Source organism: Drosophila rhopaloa, unplaced genomic scaffold (assembly GCF_018152115.1).
Source record: "Drosophila rhopaloa isolate 14029-0021.01 unplaced genomic scaffold, ASM1815211v1 contig_115, whole genome shotgun sequence".
Classification (NCBI taxonomy): domain Eukaryota; kingdom Metazoa; phylum Arthropoda; class Insecta; order Diptera; family Drosophilidae; genus Drosophila; species Drosophila rhopaloa.
The window spans coordinates 18,085,244-18,105,775 of NW_025334990.1; the positions used below are offsets into that span (position 1 = coordinate 18,085,244).

A 20,532-nucleotide genomic window follows, 5' to 3' on the forward strand; every position below is an offset into this window, starting at 1 on the left:
CGTGCTGTTTGGTAAACAAACCGAAACTCCCCGTAAGTGGGTGGTTTTAGGTGGCTAGTTGGTTGGCTGGACGGCGGATGACCCCACTGCTGACCCTGGCGCCTTTCGTGCCCATTCATCGTGCGCGACTACAACAACATTGGGCGCCTTGTCGTGGCTTATTTGCATTTACTTTGGCATAATCAGAGCCGGGAACGTGAAATTCTTTACTTGGTCGGGTGGGTTAACAACATTAAAGCAATTCCCTGAAGGCACAATGCCTGAGAAAGAGTTATGGTTTCAGTTTCCCAAGAATGCCCAAGTCTATTTGTATTCCATCGAAAAATAGTTGTAAAGTACCTTAAACACTATTAGTTAAAATTATTTCCTTTTCAATTTTTCAGAGCACCCAATTATGGTAATCAACAAGGATATACATGGTTGATTACCATATAAATTGATGAGCCAATATTAGTTGTACCGCCGAGTGACCAAACAAATTAGGACAATTAGTGTTGATGGTTTTGTTGTATACGTCTCACAATGTTGCATGTTTATTTCTCTCATAATCCATTCCGATTTGCAGATGGATTTCGATTTGTTTGTGTTCTAATCATAGTCATTACATGTATATATATGTAGATTTAGTTATGTACTATACTTGGGGGACTGCTATTTATAAGTGTAAGCCCTATTGCCTAAGTGTTTATGGGATCTCTCGCGTACTCTAGCTATTTTACAAAGTGCATACGAAATATGCAGCCATCGATATTTACATACAATTAAGTGAATATAGAAATATATATATATCATTTGATAAGCTTGTTGCAGATATTTGAATTAGCATTAGCTTAGCTTAGGCTCTCCTCGGAGAGCTACTTTGAGCCTGGGGTTACATCTGACCTCAATTTTTACAAATACGTTACTTTATTACTCTAGATGTTTTTTTAGTAGTTTAGATAAGATATATTTATCTTCTTCTCAACCGATCGCCGAGAATCAGCGACTACATGTTTTTATCAATTAATAAGCGTAATCCATTCTGTAGTGGGGTTTGTAGTTATAGTTGATTCTTTGTGGTAGGAGGAACCAATGATGCAGTTAATCCGTGTTCGTTCATGTGGGCTTGGTGCCCTGATAGATACCTTCCGAGTACTTCGGTCTGCACTCGGCGCAGAACCACTTGCCCTGCGGCGCTACCATGATGCCCACGCACTCGAAGTGGAACCACTCGATCAGGCAGTTGTCCCCGTCGCAGGCGATCATCTCGGACACCTCGTCGTACGGACAGCGGCAGTAGCAGTACACGGATTCACCCTCGCGGGCAAGACGAGCTCCTGCCGGCGGTCGAATGGGATACCGTATGTTGTTGGCCTTAAAGTACTGCAGCGTGGCAAATCCGGGATTTGGCAGCAGAGCGGGTGGAATAGGCTGATTGAAAGCGGTGGCCGCAGGAGGCGGTGGTGGAGGTGGCTGGACTGGCAGAGCCACCGGCAGAGGCGTTGGCAGAACTGGAGGAGGAGCCGGTTGCGGAGTCGCTATCAAACTTGTCACATTAATCTCCGCATCCTCGTCTTCCGAGCTGCTGTCACTGCTGTCCGTCGGCGGAGCAGTGCTGGGCAGCAAGCTGGGCCGGATCTTAAGCGTTGGAATGGGTGGCAAGTGATCCTCCCGATCAGGCTTGTGGCGCTTTGCTGAACGAGATCCTCCTGCGCCGTGCAGCGATCGCTGCTTACTCCGCTTTCGTGAAGATCCAGCGAATGAACTTCCACCATTGCTGTGCGAGTGATGGTGGTGTCCGCTGCCATTGTTATTCCTGCTGCGCTGCTTGGGCGGTGTGGGCAGATCCTCCTTGGCCCAGGTCAATTGTGGTGGTGGCTGTGGCTTAATGAGCTGCATTCCCACCTGCAGCGGTGGCGCTAAAATGGCGCTCATGTTCTCATCGTCGCTCGTGTAACCGTAGAACTTGTTCGGTCTTCGCTGCCGTTTCGAACGCTTAAGTTGGCCATCGGCATCGGAGCAGCTGCTGCCCTCACTCATCCGGGTCATCGAAGATTGCAGATTGCGATGAGTTAGTGGGGTGATGGGAAACAGAGATTCTGGGTGAGATTGCAGAGGAGTAGGCGGCTCCACAGGCGCTACCATTCCACTAATTCCATCCATAGGTAGAGGGGTACTGGCCATTGGTGGCATCTTGCCAGATTTACATGTGGACTTTCGTTCCCGCTTCTTTTTCTTGTTTCTCACTCTTTCCCGTTTCTCCGCAAAAGCAGATGCCTCCTCCGGAAGAGAAGGAGTCGAAGGACGACTGTTCTCCACAATGTCGTAATTGTTGCTCGGACGCAGTGGAGCATGCTCCGCCAAGAGAGCCTCGCGCTTCTGGGCCAGCAGCTCGTTGGCCAGTTTCTGGGGATGGGAGTCGTAGAACTCCTCGTCTGTATCCGAGAAAGCAGTATCGAAATCCGACTCGTTGTACATGGGTGGCTTTGGCGAAGGAGGAGCAGCAGGATTATTCTTATTCTCAGGAGTAACATTAACGTTCTCCTCGGGATCTCGCTCGCTTTGCTGTCCCTTTTTGAGTGATTCGGAGCTCTTTTTCTGCTTCAGGGATTTCTTCCGAGCCCGCTTCTGTGGCGATCCTCGAGCATTAGAGCTGTCCGAGTCGTCGGAGTCATCGCTAGAACTGCTGCTGTTGCTGGAACTGCAGCTGCAGTTGGAGCCACAGGAGCAGCTCGAAGAATCCGAATCCGAAGAGCTGGAGCTGCTGGAACTGTCGCTTTCGCTAGAGGCATTCTGACCAGGCGTTTTGCTGGACGATTTGTTTGTCGATTTTTGTTTAACGGGCGAGGGTGGAGGCGTGCGGTGCAGCTTGCAGTAATCGTGATCAGACCAGGCCACATGAAGCTTGTTGGGCGGCAGATTGACCACCATGGCTTCCCTTTCCTCCTCCTTAACAGCCTGTTCTTCGGGATTGGAAGCCTGATTTTGCAGGAGGTTTTTCCAGATCGACACATCTACTTGGTCTTCCTCCTTCTTGGGCTCCAAATCTTCATCGACTTTGCTTTCCTCAAGCTTATTTTCTTCTTTCAAGGCGTCTGAAGGTTTGTCCACAAGTTTGGGCTTGCCATCTGCTTCATCAGCATCACTCTCTGAAGATGGTGACAGCATCACTTTTGGCATGCCCAGATCATCCACAGAAGATCGCATGGGCAGCACGAGCTGCTCCTGATGATTGCTTCTCGGCGCATCGGAATCGCTGTCATCGCTGCTATCCGATTCTGAAAGGTTGGGTGCGATGAGGTTGAGGTCCTCAAGGGATTCCTTGTTGCGCTTGGACTTTTTACGGCGCTTGCGACTCTCTGATTTACTGACTGCCTGCTCTTTCACACTCTCCTTTTTGTCCGACTCCTCTTTTTTGGTAGACTCCTTATTGGTTTCGGCCTCAGCAAGGTGCTCCTGCTCTTTTTGCTTTCCGTCTTTCGTTTCCTCACCCTCTTCAGCTTCTTTCTTGATCTCTTCCAGATTTTCGGCCGTCGCTCCGTCATTCGTCGGTTCATCGGAAACTGCTTGCGGCAGTTCCTTTACCACATGACTGCTGGCGTGCTTTAGGAGCAGCTTGCGCGACACAAACTTCTCCTCGCAGTCTTCTTCCGTGCACGCATAGCGGAAATCCCCAGAATGCATTCGTTGATGCACCTCCAGGTAGATTGCCTTGCTAAATACGAAGCCGCACTGCTCACATGGAAACTGCGCGGGCGGCACGCAAAAGTGGTAGACATGGCGCCAGCGCTTCTGCAGGCATTGCTTGCAGCCTGCACTCTCCGTTCCGTGCTTCCAAAACAAATGCTTTGAGATGTCCTGTTTGTTGCGATAGGCAATACCGCAGCGATAGCACAAGTGCAGCAGCTTGTGCTTCCACACGTGCGCCGAAAGCTTTGCCTGGCTCTGGCAATCCTCCAGACAGATGTCGCAAGCCTGGTGCTGTTTCCTCAGATGCACCATCAGCCTGAAGGCGGAGGGCAGTGGAGCCATCTCGCACAGGCAGCACCGGAACTGGAGGTCATATATACTCCCGGCCACCTCACCCGGGCAAATGTGGCACAGAATCTCGCTGTAGCTGTAGAAGTTCGTCTGGCACATGACGCACGTTATGTTCGACTTGATGTGCAGCCTCCTGTTGTGGGTATACAGTTCCTTGTGCGTGGAAGTTACGTAGCGGCAGGTGAAGCACTCGTAGATCCGCTCGTTAAACGGCTCCACATACTTGCCATCCTCCACACTGCAGCAGCTGGCTGAATTCATGTATTCGCTCTCCAGGTTTGGCAAAAAACTTTTGAGCCTTGCGACAATCGTCTCGGCATGCAACTCCTCTGCCGTAATGCTGTCCACTGTGGCCGTAAATCTGTGCTGGCTGATTAAATGAAGCACAAGCTGCTTTCCATTTACCGCAATACGCCGTGCGTGGTTGCAATACAGGCAAACGGAGTACACTGATTTTAAACACAGTCGCACAAAATCCACCATCGAAAACCGGTCCAGAGGACGATCTAGTTGCAGATCCACCGTGTGCGTGTCGGCTCCAGCCACCATAATTCCATCGGCAGGTGGAAGCGGCTGAATGGGAATCGGCTCGAAATGGCTTTCCTGTAAAGGTTGTGCAGGTTCAAAAGATTTATCCTGTTCCTCTGGCTGATCTCTACTATCCTCCGTCTCCGGTCCATTCAAGCTGTCGTCTATGTCCATGCAATCACTGCCGAGACTGTTGCGACGCACTGCATCGACCCGATCTTGGAAATCAGTAATTACATCTGGCGGCGGCACGGGCAGGTTGACGTGATTGTTGTGAGGCGACGCAGGCGGCGTAAGAGACCAGCGACGCTGCTCCTCCGGCTGAGGCTGCAGCTGCTGTGGAGGATCCACCATTTCTGGCACAACATTTTCTTCCTCTGCATGGGCCATGATCACCTTGGCCTGCTTTTTTGTGATTATATCCGCCTTGGTTCGCTCAATGTCCAGCTTGGTGCGCTCCAATTCCGCCAGAACGCGATTTAACTTCGCCGAGGTCGAGTCATCGAAGCTAAACGCTGGCGGTGGAGGGAGTGGTGCCTCAATAGGCAAATCCTCTGGTGGTGCTAATACAGCTTCTTCCAGCGGTTGCGTTGTGTCTAACTCTTCATCCTCCGTATCCGTACTGCTTAGAGCAGCATCCACAGACTTCTGGAACTCTTTGGGCACCCGCAACATGATCTTGGGGACAACCAACTTGGGAATAGGGGGCGCTGGAGGGTCTTCGACTGGTTCAGGCGCTGGAACTTTAGAATGATTTTGTAATCAGCTTAGAACAAGATAAAACCACTGTAACTTACTGTTCTCTACTGGGAAAAGATACTGGTGTTCCGGTGGCAGCTGCAAATGTAGTGACTCCTGCTCCGGAATCACCTCCATCGGCGCGGACTGTGCCAGCACTTCCTGCGGAAGTGGCAGAGGCGGTTCTGGCTGCTTTCGCACCTTTCTCCGCCTTCTTACCGGTTTTCGCTTGTTATTCTTACAACCCGTAGCATGTCCACCTTTTTGGCCGCACAAAGCACACGGCTGCATCAGCTGGGAGCAATCATGATCCTCAAACTCTGAGCCCTGCACAAAGGTGGCTTGGCACGTGCAGCAGACGAGATGCCTCGCCCTATCCTCAGTCCTCTGCTGCAATGCCCACGCATCCTTGGCAAAGTGGCTCTGGTCGATGTCGTGCTTGTTTTCCAAATGCAGCGACAGCTTCTCCACACTCGGATACACATGGTTGCAGTACAGGCAGATGTAGCGCTGGTGTACTTCCCGCATGTGAAGGAAAAAGTGCCAGCACTGGTGCACGCTGCTGCACTGGGCGCAGCGGAAGAAGCGCTCCTTTCTTAGTGGCACCTGAGAACTGCTCGTACTCCCACTCGTGATCCCGCTACACTGGGCCTGATGCTCGTTCAACAGCTGAAAGCTTTCGAACTTGAACTGCAGATTGCACTTTGCGCAACTTAGGACTTGGCTTTCCGCAGGGACAACGGGTGGGCCCACATTGGTGTTCCCTTGGAGGCGTTGCAGGAGCAGCGAGGAGACGGAGCCGGCTGCCTCGACCTTTGGCTGCTTATCGGCTTGGCTGGCGGAGGAACTTTTGCTGCGCCTGCGCTTCAGGGAAAGCTTCAGTGTCTGCACCCTGGCATTGTGCTCGCTCTCCGGATGATCGATGACCAGCTGGGGCTGCGATGCGGAGCTCACAGTGCTGCTCCGGCTATTGGTGCTCGTGCTGCGGCTCCTACGAATGGGTAGGATGAGGGAGCTCGGCTCCTTTGGATCAGTTGTTTCCTCCACCTTAGTGTTGTTGCCAGTGTGGTTTGTTATCACAGACAGTTGCTTGGGGTCTTCTGGCTTTTTACTGGACTCAATTTGCTCCTCGTCGTCCGCCTGTGTCTCCTCCTTTAAAGCTTGGTGAGCCCCATTCAGTTTGATTGGCGGCACAACTTCAATAGCAGGTTCCTTTGACTTGACACTATTACTCTGAACTTCATCTTCCGAATCCGACTCAATTTTGACGACACCACAGGGCGCTTCTTCATTTTCGCTGCTTGGAAGATCCACGTCCATGGTTAACGAAGGAGAATCCACCGTATCGGATCCCTCTAGAAGAGATTCGCAATTTGGCTTCAATGGCTTTTCATTCACTTTAAGCTCTCCATTGGAAATATCCTCACCAACTGCATCTTTATAAAGATTTTTTAAAGACTGTGAGTCAACCTTGCCTTCCTCACTGCGCACAGCAGGGCTATTGGGATCTTTAATGGATAAGAACTCTTTTTCCTCACTATCCGAGTCGGATTCCAGATCTATAACTGGCATGGGATAAACTTGTTCTTCATTTTTACTTTCAGAGTCTTCATTGGCAGGCGGGGAATATTTTTCTTCAATTTCCTCACTCTCTGATTCGCTTAGCAGGTTATGGGATGCCGTCTCCATAGTTTCTTCTATAGGTTTAGCTTCGGGAGAGTCCAATGCCTGCTCCTCTGGATCAGATAAGAACTCCATTTCGTTATCACTTAAGGATCCTGCTTTGTCCTCCACATCGGTCTCCAATTTAATATCATCTAGAAACTCCGCTTGCAATGGGATTTTGGCGGGATTCTGGAGTTCTTCTGAACTATCTTCTGCCGGTTCTTGCTTTACAAGATCTGTAGAGAGAGAAGATGCTTCTTTGTCTGGAGTTTCTGTAGTCTTTTCCTTAACATCCCCATGAGATTCCTCCTCCACAGATTTGTGTGCCAGCCCAGCCTCCTCTGTTTCATTTAAATTTTTCCCTTGCGCATCTCTACTGTCCTGGCCATTTGCCAGGGTTAAGTCTATCACGTCATCGGCGCTCTTTTTCCGCTTTCCCTCGTCTTTCTCCCGGGCGTTGTTGTTCTCCCTGTGCTGGTTGGTCTCGCTCTCCTCCTCCGCCAGGCCCAGCGCATGATGAGGCTCCTCGAAGTCGTCTTCCTCGCCAGCAGCTCCTGTTCCCGCTCCCGATCCCGTTTCCGATCCTGTTCCCGCTTCTCCATCATCTCGGTTAGACGTTAGCTTGGCTTGTTGCTGATCCAATGCTTCCATCATATTTTATGCATTCACACGCTGTGATTAGAGTAAAGTAAATCGATCAAACGCACTTTGGGCTGAAGTGATTATTTTTATTACCTTTGCATGCCGTTGGCGTTGAATCCGTTCCGGTTCTCGCTCTCTCTATTTTTTCGTTTTTCGCTGTTCTCTACGCAGCTGAAAGCGAAATGAAATGATTTTGTTATTACGTGAGATATTTGGTTTGGCATTTCGACAAGAAATTGACAACAAAGTCGATCGTTTATGCGGGGGGCCTAAATACGCGATTGTATACGTTGTTTATCAATATTTACTGCATAAACATTGCAAGTCACCGGTCATTACGAATTTTGAAGCCCTGGCACATAAAGTAAAGCCAAAGTAGTTCAAAATACCAAATAAATGGTAGCAAAAAGTTAACGAGAGAGCAACTTACTGCTAAAAATAAACGAATTTACTTGAAATATTCTTGGAATGGACACTACAATCACATATACAGCAATTATGCACGTTTATTTACCTGCTCTTCTTCTCCCGTGTGTTTTTGTTGTTTCTGCTCAGTATGTTATTGTTGTTGCTGTACCTCTGCTTAGGTAGAATTTTCCCACAAATTGTAGGCGGCAGAGAGAGAGAAAGGAGAGAGAGGCCAAAGAGAACGACGAATTTTACGCGCGCAAAACACAAATAGAGAACGATTTCAACCGATTTCACGGAAGTTCGCTGCACAACTGAACCAAAAAGAGACCGAGTCCGACGAAACTGAGAGATTTTTGCCGAGACGAGACGGAACAAGAACGGGGCGCCCCCACCCCTCAGCGTACTTATACAATTTACGGTTTGCGCCTGGTTTCAATTGTTTATAAACGCCCAGGACTCGCAATCGTTATGCAAGTGGATTTCACAATTGCATGCAATTATTTATTTTAGTCCAGGCCAACACGAATGGTGGCCTTTTTGCGCGTCTCTTGTGAGGGGTAAAAATTTTTCTTCTTTTTGCACGTCGCCGTCCACGCTATGCATTTTATATTCTGCCCACTTTGTTTGCGCTCTTTTCCACAGTGTTTCAGTTGCAACACTTTGGCATTTGAATGTGGAATGGGAATTTCATAAGTTGAATGCTTTTAGCGCTTGAATTACGCGTGAAAAACAAGTTTTTAGCACTATTTTTCGCCTTTTTTCATTGAAACACGCGCAGAAGCTAGGGATGTGTAATAGTTCGATGATTAGCGCAGCGTGCTGGTGTGACTGCCAAAAATGCAACCGTGTGGGTAGCATCGCCAAGCGGTTCAGTGTAAGCATATCGATATTTGACGGTTTTATGCTTGAAACATTAAAAATAATTACATTCATAATGGGTATATAATACGAATAATTACCTTATACAAGTGTTATTTACAATTAGTGGCTTTCCATTATTATGTTGTACAAATGACTATTTTTTCAGAACAGCTATCGATATTTTTTGCCATCCCTGAATCGACGTTCAGTGTCATCCCGATCTGCCAAGCTCTTTCCGTTTCCTTTTCGCGTGAACGTCCAACATGAGAGCCAAGGGATTGGTTAGTATTTAACGAAAAAATGATTTAAATAATCATTATTATCGTTTTAAATGTGTGCAACAGCCAGGCAAACATATAGCGCATGCAATGCAATCGTTAAAATTTGTAAAAAAACGCAATTTCTATGTGAAAAACGACTTGAGAGTTCAAAGTGCTATAGACGCAGATTGACAATCCACTTTTCTTGAAAAAAACTGTATTCATTACTAAGTTGAAGTAATTTAAAGATCTTGAGAGAGGCCTTTGTAAATAGCCCAGCCTAAGCCTGCTATATAAATAATTTACAAAATTTTAATTTACGTCGCCGAAAACATAACCTTCAAAACCGAATAGCCATGCGTGTGTTTGTTTGCCTGCTAATGTCTGCATTTGTTTACAAAGTTTTTGAACATTTTACTTACGCAAATCTTATTTGCAGTTGAAGGAGTATGAGGTCGTGGGCCGCAAGCTGCCCAGCGAGAAGGAGCCCCAGACGCCCCTCTACAAGATGCGCATCTTCGCTCCCGACAACATCGTGGCCAAATCCCGCTTCTGGTACTTCCTGCGTCAGCTGAAGAAGTTCAAGAAGACCACCGGCGAGATCGTGTCCATCAAGCAGGTGTACGAGACGTCGCCCGTGAAGATCAAGAACTTCGGCATCTGGCTGCGCTACGATTCCCGCTCCGGCACCCACAACATGTACCGCGAGTACCGTGACCTGACCGTCGGCGGTGCCGTCACTCAGTGCTACCGCGACATGGGAGCCCGCCACCGTGCCCGTGCCCACTCCATTCAGATCATCAAGGTGGAGTCGATCGCCGCCGCCAAGACGCGCCGCGTGCACGTCAAGCAGTTCCACGACTCCAAGATCAAGTTCCCGCTGGTCCAGCGTGTCCACCACAAGGGCAACAGGAAGCTGTTCTCGTTCAGGAAGCCCAGGACCTACTTCCAGTAGGTTTCTCCTGCAGCTTTTACCTATGACTTAGTGGATTTTTCAATAAATGAGAACGTTGAAGTAAAGTAGGTACAAGAGCGATTTTATTTGAGTTCTCCGCAGGCGTAAATGACGATCTTTTGGTTGGGAGTGCCTGACTTAGAGCCACAACGCTCCATCTTACGGACCACTTCGGCGCCACTGATGACATGACCAAATACCACATGCTTGTTGTCCAGCCAATCGGTTCTGTGTTTGATAAAAATACGATTAACATGTAAAACTCGTGGCCAACGATGTAAGACTCACTTAGTGGTGCATATGAAGAACTGCGAGCCATTTGTATTGGCACCCGAGTTGGCCATCGACAGAGTGCCGAAACTATTGTGTTTAAGGTTGAAGTTCTCGTCGTTGAACTTTTTGCCATAGATGGACTTACCGCCAGTGCCATTATTATTGGTAAAGTCGCCGCCTTGGCACATCTGTTGGGTAAAAAAGGGGTTGTAATGGGCGAATCTCAGGCAGACAGCTCAACAACTTACGAACTCTGGAATCACGCGGTGAAAGGAGCAGCCCTTGTAGCCATAGCCCTGTTCGTGGGTGCACAACTGCCGAAAGTTCTCCGCTGTCTTGGGCACCACATCCGCCCGCAAAAGCATCACAATGCGACCGGCATCGTTGCCGCCAATCCGGACGTCAAAGAATACCTGTGGGTTTCGTTTCTCCGCCTTTTCGATTACTGCCGGCCCCGTGGACGGGGTCTCCACCTTCTCCGCCTCCGGATCCCCTTCCGGCTGCAATGTGGCGCCTGCATGCTTCTGCAACCAGTCGTCATCCGCCCAAACGGGCTTGAAACTGTCCTCTTTAACGCGCACCGGCTTGGCCAAATTCACGCGGATTGTGCGGCCACATAGCTCTGAGTCGTTCTGGAAATTGTAAAGCGGGTTGTTTTACATCTATGTGTTGTTGCAAAGGTAACCAATTACCATATTATCTATTGCAGAAGCCGCATCCTCGCCCTGTTCGTATTCTATAAAGGCGAATCCCCGGTGGCGTTGTGATTCGTAGTCCGCCGGCATTTGAATGTCAGCAATATCACCAAAGGGTATGAAAGCGTTGTTAAGCAGTCTCTCTGTGACCTCGTCGGCCAGACCACCCACATAAACAGTCCTTTTGTCGTTAGACATGGTTAAATTAATTCATGAAACTAAAAAAACCACTAATAACGAAAACCCAAACAAACAACAGTGTGGCCGTCGGATCTTAAGCATAAAATACTAAAAAGGCGTAAGAGTACAGTGCTGCCAGGCCGTCAACAAATATCTAGTAGAGATCCGAACCAATGTTACTGCATCGACTATATTTTCCAATTGGCAACGGCGTACGCAGATTGAACGTTACGTTTTAAATTATTTATTGATTATGATAAGCTAAACTAAGATTACGTGATTAGTGCTCCACTTTCGTTAGCACAAAAGCCCTCGATATTCATATTGCAAGCGCTGGTGAGATTTTGCATCATAGTCTGTGGCCACAGGAGGTGGAAAACCGTCACGCAATAGCCCGGCACAAAGGCAAAGGTCGCGTACAGGATCAGGGACACGCAGCTGCCCAGAAGGACATCTGAAAGGGAAATTTACTTGGTCAGTTATCGCTATCCATTAGCAGGTCGGGTGTTCGCCGCGCCGCTCCATGACTAAGACACCGACTGACCGGCATAGATAAGATATCGATGAGTAAAGACAATAATATCGCGCCAAAGTTGTTACTTTGTAGATACGGATACGAGTGGTGCGAGGAGCGCTAATCTTCCCGCGGGCATGGGCCCCAATACCCAATATACTCACTGAGGAACACCTTCTCCCAGGGCTCACAGATGGCGATCTGCGTGTTCAGTTCGTAGAGCACATACAGCCATTTCACATAGCGCTTGAATTTCGCATAGTCCTCGGCCAGATTTTGGAACATGCTTTTCGACATGGGGTTGTGAAATCGATGTCAGGCGATGCGATGTCGACGGTTTCAGGGTGTGCGGTGAACTAACCCCAGGTACGACACCTGGTACACCTGGTGGCACCGGTGCCTGCGCCCCCGTCACCGCCTTATCGCTGCTCCGTACGTACAACTACACGCTTTTTTCTATAAATACATATATATACATTTTTCGGGCTGTAAACCAAATTAAATAGATTTCATTTCGGCCCCTTTCGGGCGACAGTTGGGCGTGCGATAAAAATCTGTCCATTCGGCTTGGCCTGCACTGATAGCGGATTCCAAATGCCCTGGGATTGCCTCCGACTCGGGGATCTCTGACTCACACCACCAGTGGCACCATGGAGAGCAGGAACACCCACACGGACAGCACGTCGTTGGCGTAGGCGTGCAGGTGCACGGCAACGCAGAACTCCGCCGTCGCGTCGTGGTTGTAGTGGATGCAGGTCGTCCGGATGCGCTCCGATATCGCCGCCAGATTGGTGTATGCAAAGTTGAGGGTGAAGCCGTAGAGCTGCAAACAAATAGGGTTGGTGATCGATTGCGTCGGTGATTGATGAGTGGGGTAGGGTAGGGCAGGGGTAGCTTTGTGACGAACAACTACTATCAGTTCTTATCTTTTTCGGGCTAAAAGAGAGGTTTCTAGCAGGTAAATTAACTTGTTACCATTTTTAATGAAAACTCCCTTTTTTAACACAATATATTCGCCGTTATTTATACTATTAATGGATCCTATTCTTAAATAACATTAGCATTTTAATATTCTATTAAAGAAATAAGCCTCAATAAAAAGTCATTTAAATCTTTCAATTTGAGGTGTTTCTAATTTCAACTAAAATGCACACTTTATTAAGTAAAGTAAGTAAGTAAAGTAATACAACATTATGCAACAAGACTAATCAATGGTAACAGATTATTAAGCTTATTATTTCTTTTGTTCTTCCATTGTTTTAATGTAAAAATAGACATTTTATTAAAATAAAGCGTACAAATTTCACTAAAAGTTATTGAGAAGATGGCGAGTATGTGACAATGATATAATTTCTTGACATGTTAATCAGGGTGATAAAGAAATATGATTAGGAACTAATGGAAAACTATTCTGCAGGAAAATATGACTTACTTTCCTGACAAGATTAATCCTAGCTGATATTGTGTGTTAATATATCCCTTAAACAAAAAAATGCAAACTTACCCTGTAGTTGGGATACTCCCTTTCTAGTTGCTCGCTGAAAACAGGCTCATCATATCGTCCTCTGGAAAAGGTGGAAAGATGTTCCATGTCGCTGAGGATCTTCTGCAGACGTGGTTGGAAGGCTCTGTGGATTAAAACATATTAGTTATTGGTAATGGATATGTAATGAATGGAAATACCCACCGATTCCAGATGGTTTTCCTCGTGGCGCGCCAGGCGCTTATCTTCTTCATGATCTTCCGCTCAATGTGCTTCTGCAGCTGACTCAGTTCGTAGCTCCTCTTGTACATATAGTCCAACTTCTGGACGCCACTCTGGGGAGCAGGAACCCGTCGGCTGAAGACAGGAAACCAGCAGGCGCCATCCTGCAGATTAAAATTCGTCATGCTCACACGAGATTCCGTTTGAATGTTGAAATATATCTGACGAATTAAAAGGGGTTAACAGGGATTTCAAGCCTATAAATTATACCCCAGCATACATTCTGTTTTCCGACCACACAAAATATTCGTCTGAGGGGACAATGGACATCCTGCAATTGGAATCTTTTGCCAGTGGCAGGAGCCACCAGGAAAAGTTCGGCAGTTTCTGGCTGGCGGAAAAGGACAAAGGAGCACTCGCCGTGGGGACAGGCCACTCCCAGGATCAGCCAGCACTCCAGGCCCAAGGACAGCATGTAGTTACAGAGCAGGACGCCCAGATCCTTGACCGAGCACCAGGTGCTGTCCAGCAGAGTCTGGTTGTCCAGCCAAACGCCCCGGAATCCCTGGCAGGGATCGTAGCTGCGGAAATGACTGAGCAGCGAAACAAAGCGGCAGGAGGCCTCCAAGGCACTCTCCCCAGTGGCCACCGCCGGAGGCAGGGGCACTGCCTCCAGGAGTCTCGTGAGGCACACCCTCTTCCCCTGGGCCGTGCACACCAGAGGCTCCACATAGCGCTGTGGCTGGGGCAGAAGTTGCAGGAGCTCCAATCGCCTTTCGCCGAGGAAGTGCTGCGTTTCCGGCATTTCGGCACAGGCCAAGGCACTCGATTGCAGGGGCATCAGGTCTCCGCTGCTGGGCTCGATGCTCAGGTAGAACCACAGGTGCACTGCCTCCTTGAACTCGGGATACTGATCCGCGGACATGTTGGTCACGGAGTCTATCAAAGGTCGTTTGTAGCCCACGAGAACTTTGGGCATGGCCAACTCGATGCAGCCCTCAAACTGGGGATGTTAGATGGGAGTTACTATATCGCAGATTAAACTAAAGTAACTCACCTTCCGACTGGCTAGTAGACTGTTGATGGGCACCCGGAATTCCCCCAGCCAATTGCACTGAACCCTCTGGTACAAATCGGAGGCCTCATCGCTGTACTGCTGCTCTATTAGTTCGTCGAACATGCTGATCTTTAGATCCTCGCGCAGATCCCCGAACTGACTGTGGATCTGCAGCTGCAGTTGCTCGTTCCAGGTGGGATTACTGCCCTCGGCGGTGCGACTCCGGCACAAACGTTGTCCATAGCTCAGGGTCACAAAGGGTCGCACATTGGAGTACATGAGAGCTGGAAAGGGTAATTATTATATACATTAATCCATATGGGACTCCCAACATCCCTTATCTATCAGGGAGACTATGACTAAGACATTCTTTCAATGAGTCATTCTAATCATAGATCACTTTTATAAAAAGTAAACCTTATGATTGTTTATTACTCACTCTGCGTCACGAACAAACTGGTGCTCATATCGCCTCCAGCGCTGGTGCGTCGCTCATTGAGATTCAGGATGTGGCGACTCCTGACTGGTACGCCCGTAGCCCTCACCACATGAAGGGAGACGCTAAAGTGCTTGAAGAGATCGGGACCTGACTGCTGGCCAGACCAAGCGGATGGTTCGCGGGGCAGTGACGTGGGCTGCCCCTGGAAAACGGAGCAGATGGCCCGCCAAAGAGCTGTCCAGCCGGTGGCGGATGAGTGATCCGAATCCTCGGCCAGGAGGAGCAGCGGCAGAGGTGTGTGCAAGGCCTTGGCCCTCCTGGCACTCTGACTGGCGATCACCTCGTAGAGCAGTTGGAGGAACTTTCGACCCCGATGCTTGTGCAGATCGATGGGGTTCCAGTAGGTGCCCGGCTCCAGGAGCTGGACCGTTCCCCTGCCATCCGGCAGCTGCTCCTCCTCCGAGATTTCGTACTCCAGGGCGGGCACAAAGCGCAGCTGTTTGGTGTGCAGGTTCCTCTGCTGATGCCGCGAGTGGAGTAACTGGAATCGTCGGTTTCCCAGAAGCACTTCCATGGCACAGAACTGGAGCTGCTGCTCTGCGAGGATCAGCGGAGGCACTACGTTCTTCTTGGTCTTCCCACTTGGCGGTCGAGGGGATACCAACTCCTTGGAGGCTTCAGGCAATGCGCAGAGCTTCTGCGGGATCAAAGTCTGACGCAGTCCATCCGGAAGTCTTTGCACATCGTCCAGATTATGGGCTTCTGCCCATCCCTCCGTTGATCGGTATTCGTAGTACAAATAAACGTCGCCTGCCAACTGGGTGGAGGATGAAGTTTGGAAACTGAGCTTCTCCTGCACTGCATCATCCTTGGAGCTCAACAAGAGCGGGGTGCTCAACTGAGCCAGGCGGCGACTCTTTGGAGTCAGCGTGGACTTCTCATAGAGCTAGAGGTGAAGAGTTATAGTCCATTTCTGGTTCGAAAACCACATACCCACCCATATGTTGAGGCTCTCCGGCAGAGTCCTCTCCAGAAGCACTCCAATACACTCGTTGATGCACACCTGCAGGTCGGGCTCCAGGCGATAGCTCCTGCTCTGGCCCACAAACTGGCCGTCCAGGAAGATCTTCAGGAAGTAGTTGCGGGCCCTGGGCAACTGCTCACCACCTGGAATGGATAGCCTGGCAGCTGCCTCATCCGCATGCAGGCGGATGACCTCCACAAACGGTTCCTCCGGGTCCTTGAAGGCCTTGTCGAAGTCCTTCCTCAGTATGGCCATGACCCTATCGAATTGCGGCTTGCGGGGGGGCTTCGATTGACCCTCCGACTTCCTGCTCCTGGCCTTTTGCTCATTCCACAGACGCAGTCGGGTGTAGAAGACCTCCAGATGCTCGCGATAGACCTCGGCTAGGTCCGTCTCGAAGCTCTCCTTCCAGGCGGAATAGGAGGCCTCCAGGTCAGGAGGATGCACCACCCGGAGTCCGAGTTGAAAACGGGTGCACTGGAAGTGCTGCTGACGGCGAAGTTCCTTCAGCTTGGCCCACTCGCTCAGCAAACGCTGGAGAAGATTACGCTGGGCAGCCGACTCCGAGTAGTAGCGTTGCCTCAGCTGCCCCGTGAGCCTTAGTTGCCGCTTAACCTCCGCCGTCTGATCCTCGCCAGCTGAGGCGAGCAGTTTGAGTGCCACCTGGCGAGCAATCTCCAGCTCCTCCCTTAGTTTCCGGCAGATCCTCTGCCTTTTCTGCTGGATGTAGACATCGAAGAGATCCTCCAACTGTTGGGCCAGTCGATGCTCCTCCAGGAGTTGAGGATGCGAGCTGAACCGGAGCTGCTTTAGGCTCAATTTTAGGCATCGTCTGGTGGGCAGGCCCTGGAACTCCCCTGCCGACATGGGGGCAAAGAATACGCCCTGGAACTCCTTGTGGCAAACAGTGCGATATAGCCTATCATCCAATAGAAACTTGGGAGGACTCCCACCACTTAGCTGGGCTATCAGATCCGAGCTCAGTTTGCTGGACTCGCCTTTGGCCTGCTCCTGGTAGCGATTCAACATACGGATCTGGGAGTCATCCAGCTGGGAATCACTCAAATGCAACTGAAAGTGCAGGGTATTACTCGGACGGTACAGCAAGCTCTCATCATAATAGTGACGCTGCTTGAAGAGCTGACTCCAAACCAGCGGTGGATCCTGCAAATCAATTTGTATGAATGTTTGGGAGGGTGAGTCCGAAGGTTCCACAGCCAGTTCCCCGCCAGAATCATCGTCACTCTCCTTGCCGGCGCTTTCCTGCACCGGGGAATCCCTTTCTTGCAGCACCTCATCACCGTTTCCGTGGAAAAACTGCAAACTAAGTGCCTCCGAATCGAATTCCTGACCAGAGATGTTGCCTTCAGTTTCCTTAAGTAAATTTTGCACCTCCTGCTCCCTTTTTCGATAGCGCCTGGTGGTATGGGTCTTGCGCTTCTTTTTTACGGTCCTCTTGGGTGAAGCAGCGTCCATAATTACTATTTCAGGACAACACCTCAAGTAGATACAGAAAACATCAAGCTTGCTTTGGCCTTTTCGGGTTGCTAATGGTAACCGACTAGTTTTTCACATGCTCACCTATCGTTTATCGCCTTGGGAAAATAAAAACAAACCCCAAACATATTTTGTTTTCGTTTTCTTTTTGCTGTTTACATACAAATACATCGCAAATCTACTTTTAGGCATACTGGAAGGAGGGGTGTGCTCAATAAAGGTCATTTAATTATATGTTGTATTAGCAAGTGCTGATTTTGTTGAAGTTTACTTTAGTGCTTATAGTTTGTATATTGTATGTATAGGCAAAGGTTCCGCTCAGAGTTGTTTGCAAGCAGACGCGCTACTGGATTGGATAATGGGGTGGGGCCCTGGCCTCAACCAGGGCGTAGACGCGTCCCGGACACGAAATGAGAGGCGACAGGATCGCTTCGAAGTAGGCAGGGGACGACAGCGGGTGTGTGGCGCTGAGGGGGTCGTCTACTCCAGCAGGGTGACTTCTTCCTTGACTAAAAATTCAACAATCTCTTCATCCACTTCATCAGTTTCCAAGTTATCTGTGTCCACATCTGTTGATAGATTAGAAAACCAAGTTTAATATATGAATCACAAATGCCTAAATAAATTTTGAAAGTTACATGGTAATTAAATACTGCATTTCGATATGTCAAACAGAAAGTGTTCGACCTACGTCTTTCAAAATGCTAATTTTAAAATCCTTGCCAAATATATAGTAGTGCTACAACAATTTTGAAAATACTTACGCCCTCGCAGCATGACGCGACGACTCTTCTGATCCGCCCATTCGGCGATGCGCTTGTTGCGGTACTCCATGAAGGTCTCGCGCAGCTGGGAGCGCTTCTCCAGCAGCTCCTTGGAGGCACGGGTGAGACGAAGGCGATCCTTCTGCTCGAAGGCGGCGTAGTACTTCTTAAGGTTCTTCTTGATCTCCTTCTGCTTCTCTTCGCCTAGGAGAGTGGGAGGACGCGGGCGCCACAAGAACTGCACAAAGTTCTTGAGGATAGTGCGCTTGATGATGCGGCCCTGGAACGTGTACATGTTGAAGCCGGTGTCCTCCTTCACCTTCCAGGAGGAGACTCCAGTCACAACGTAGCGTCCGGTGGGATCCCACTCGACCTCGGAGGCGCGGAAGTGATCCGGAGACGCACTGATGATGTAATCGTTGGTGGAGTCCACAAACTCAAAGGTGCCCATGGTAAGGTTTGCCATCACGATGAACTGGCCGCGTGGTGACCAGAACAAATGCGTGCAGGACTTCTTCTCCAAACGCTTCACCAAGCTAGGCTTCACGCCCTTGTTCACCTCGTAGAAGCTCACGTTGGAGGAGTTGGGCTCGCCGTGGATAATTGAGAACTTGTTGCCGATGGGCTCCCAGGCGAAGGCCAGAATCAGCTCGCGAATCTCCACAGAGTCGACGGGAATCTCCTTCTCACGCATGTGGAAAATCTCAAAGTTGTAGAACATGCCCAGGAACTTAACGTCGAGGTCCTTCTTGTCCTTCTTCAACTTTGAGTAACGATCCACCTTGACGCATAGGTAGTCGCCGGACTTTTGCCAGTGTAGCTTGCAGTCGGCCACATGGAAGAGGTTCTTGTTGCGGGTCTCGCGCTTCTTGGGGATCTCCATCAGTGTGACGCGAGCGGGGATCTGGTTCTGTTCCTCCACCCAGTAGGCGATCACATTGTCCGTGGGCGACCAAGAGAAGCCCCGGATGCCCGGAATCTTGATCGACTTCAGGTCGAGCAGATAGAAAGAGGGCGTCTCGTAGACGTGGATCGAGTTCTCACCCATGCGCGCAACAAACTTGTCGTCGTGCGACCAGCGGAACATGGACAGCACCGACATGCCGTCGGCCACGAACGAACGCTTCTCGGCTCCGGTGCGGATGTCCCAGATGATGATCTTCTGCCCAGTGGGCGTGGGTCCGTAGGTCACGAGGTAATTCTCGCAGGGCGAGAACTCCACAAACTGGGTGGCAGGATGGGGGAACTTCTGGATCTTTTGGAAGCTGCTACCTCCCCAGATAGCCACGCCGGGCTTGTGGAATGTCACCACATAGGTTCCCAGGGGTGACCACTTGACGAAGGTATCGGTAAAGCGCTCGCGAGTCTCCAGCTCAAAGGGTTCGGGCAGAACGTTCTGCCAGAAGCCCACCTGTACGCAGTTTTGAGAAGTCTCGGCGGCCACGCAGTACTGGTCATAGGTATCGGGATCGTTGATGAAGTTGTACAGGTCGCTTTGCACCTTAAAGGTCTGCACCGTGGGCGGATCCCACTTCTCAGGGATGTTCTCGTACCTGCAAAGATTAGAATTCCGGTGATTCCATTGCTTTTTATTGTCTTAAATAGGGAACTTACTTTTGGAAATCAGTAAACAGATTAACGGCAAAGGTGTGGTTCTTGTCCAGGCGATGGTTGTTCAACTTCTTGACCGCCTCCTCCGCCTGACCGGCCTGCTTGTATTCCATGAAGGCATAGCCCTTGGTCTTGCCCTCCTCGTCAACGGGATAGACCACATTGACGATGTCGCCGCAGTGCGAGAAGAGCTTGTTGATCACGGACTTGAGCTTCTCCAGGCGCACAGGCTCCACCTTCGGGATGTTGTCCACCACGACCACGCTCTCAACGCCGTCCGCCTCCGAGGGGCGCTGGGCCAACATGTCGCCCAATAGAACTGCAAGAGCATCATGTATATGATTAATAAAATATGCAAACTTTCGCACACCGCGCACGGATTGAGGTTAGATCGCCGCGTGTGCTGCGCTGGCAGTCGGGGAAATTCACCATCATCGGTAATTTGATCCACAAAGCCGGGCGGATCCTCGAAGTTCGGCTCCTCCGTGTAGTCGCTGTCATTCGCATCCGCACCGGAGTGCTCCTCGCTTTTCTTTTTAGCCATTTTCAGCGATCTATTTGCAATTTTCCGTCATCAAACACACACGCACAAAGTGAAAAAGGAAGAGTGAGATGCCGCATTTACCATTCACGGCGAACAAGGTATGTAGCGTTTTGTGGGATTGGTGAGTGTTGCCAACTGGCCAACTGAGT

General features: G+C 49.7%; 6 protein-coding genes across 7 annotated transcripts; 1 reads left to right on the top strand and 5 right to left on the bottom strand.

Moving 5' to 3' along the window:
* Positions 1-494: 494 nt before the first annotated feature.
* On the bottom strand, positions 495-8,814 carry LOC108042642. 2 transcript variants are annotated; one of them, XM_017121030.2, is made up of 4 exons: positions 8,108-8,814; positions 7,687-7,764; positions 5,346-7,623; positions 495-5,285 (listed from the first exon to the last, which is right to left on the bottom strand). In XM_017121030.2, exons 3-4 carry the CDS (start codon positions 7,603-7,605, stop codon positions 1,096-1,098), a joined length of 6,450 nt encoding a protein of 2,149 aa, XP_016976519.1. In that variant the 5' UTR covers positions 7,606-7,623; positions 7,687-7,764; positions 8,108-8,814; the 3' UTR covers positions 495-1,095. The 2 variants fall into 2 exon arrangements, with proteins under 2 accessions (XP_016976519.1, XP_016976518.1); XM_017121029.2 differs by having other exon boundaries at positions 495-5,291.
* Positions 8,815-9,046: 232 nt separating this feature from the next.
* On the top strand, positions 9,047-10,148 carry LOC108042640 (60S ribosomal protein L18a). Its single transcript, XM_017121027.2, has 2 exons — positions 9,047-9,146; positions 9,565-10,148. The coding sequence occupies exons 1-2, from the start codon at positions 9,129-9,131 to the stop codon at positions 10,078-10,080; spliced, it is 534 nt and encodes a 177-aa protein (XP_016976516.1). The 5' UTR covers positions 9,047-9,128; the 3' UTR covers positions 10,081-10,148.
* Positions 10,142-11,362, bottom strand: LOC108042638 (peptidyl-prolyl cis-trans isomerase E). Its single transcript, XM_017121026.1, has 4 exons — positions 11,046-11,362; positions 10,602-10,985; positions 10,369-10,541; positions 10,142-10,308 (listed from the first exon to the last, which is right to left on the bottom strand). The coding sequence occupies exons 1-4, from the start codon at positions 11,244-11,246 to the stop codon at positions 10,164-10,166; spliced, it is 903 nt and encodes a 300-aa protein (XP_016976515.1). The 5' UTR covers positions 11,247-11,362; the 3' UTR covers positions 10,142-10,163.
* A 94-nt stretch (positions 11,363-11,456) lies between these two features.
* LOC108042641 (serine palmitoyltransferase small subunit B) lies at positions 11,457-12,142 on the bottom strand. The gene is made up of 2 exons (XM_017121028.2): positions 11,907-12,142; positions 11,457-11,682 (listed from the first exon to the last, which is right to left on the bottom strand). Exons 1-2 carry the CDS (start codon positions 12,037-12,039, stop codon positions 11,501-11,503), a joined length of 315 nt encoding a protein of 104 aa, XP_016976517.1. The 5' UTR covers positions 12,040-12,142; the 3' UTR covers positions 11,457-11,500.
* Positions 12,143-12,373: 231 nt separating this feature from the next.
* On the bottom strand, positions 12,374-17,630 carry LOC108042636 (coiled-coil and C2 domain-containing protein 2A). Its single transcript, XM_017121024.2, has 8 exons — positions 17,549-17,630; positions 15,941-17,465; positions 14,944-15,889; positions 14,505-14,788; positions 13,728-14,450; positions 13,430-13,668; positions 13,247-13,370; positions 12,374-12,565 (listed from the first exon to the last, which is right to left on the bottom strand). The coding sequence occupies exons 1-8, from the start codon at positions 17,590-17,592 to the stop codon at positions 12,374-12,376; spliced, it is 4,077 nt and encodes a 1,358-aa protein (XP_016976513.1). The 5' UTR covers positions 17,593-17,630.
* Positions 17,592-20,453, bottom strand: LOC108042637 (eukaryotic translation initiation factor 3 subunit B). The gene is made up of 4 exons (XM_017121025.2): positions 20,269-20,453; positions 19,843-20,158; positions 18,229-19,781; positions 17,592-18,033 (listed from the first exon to the last, which is right to left on the bottom strand). The coding sequence occupies exons 1-4, from the start codon at positions 20,381-20,383 to the stop codon at positions 17,945-17,947; spliced, it is 2,073 nt and encodes a 690-aa protein (XP_016976514.1). The 5' UTR covers positions 20,384-20,453; the 3' UTR covers positions 17,592-17,944.
* Positions 20,454-20,532: the final 79 nt, after the last annotated feature.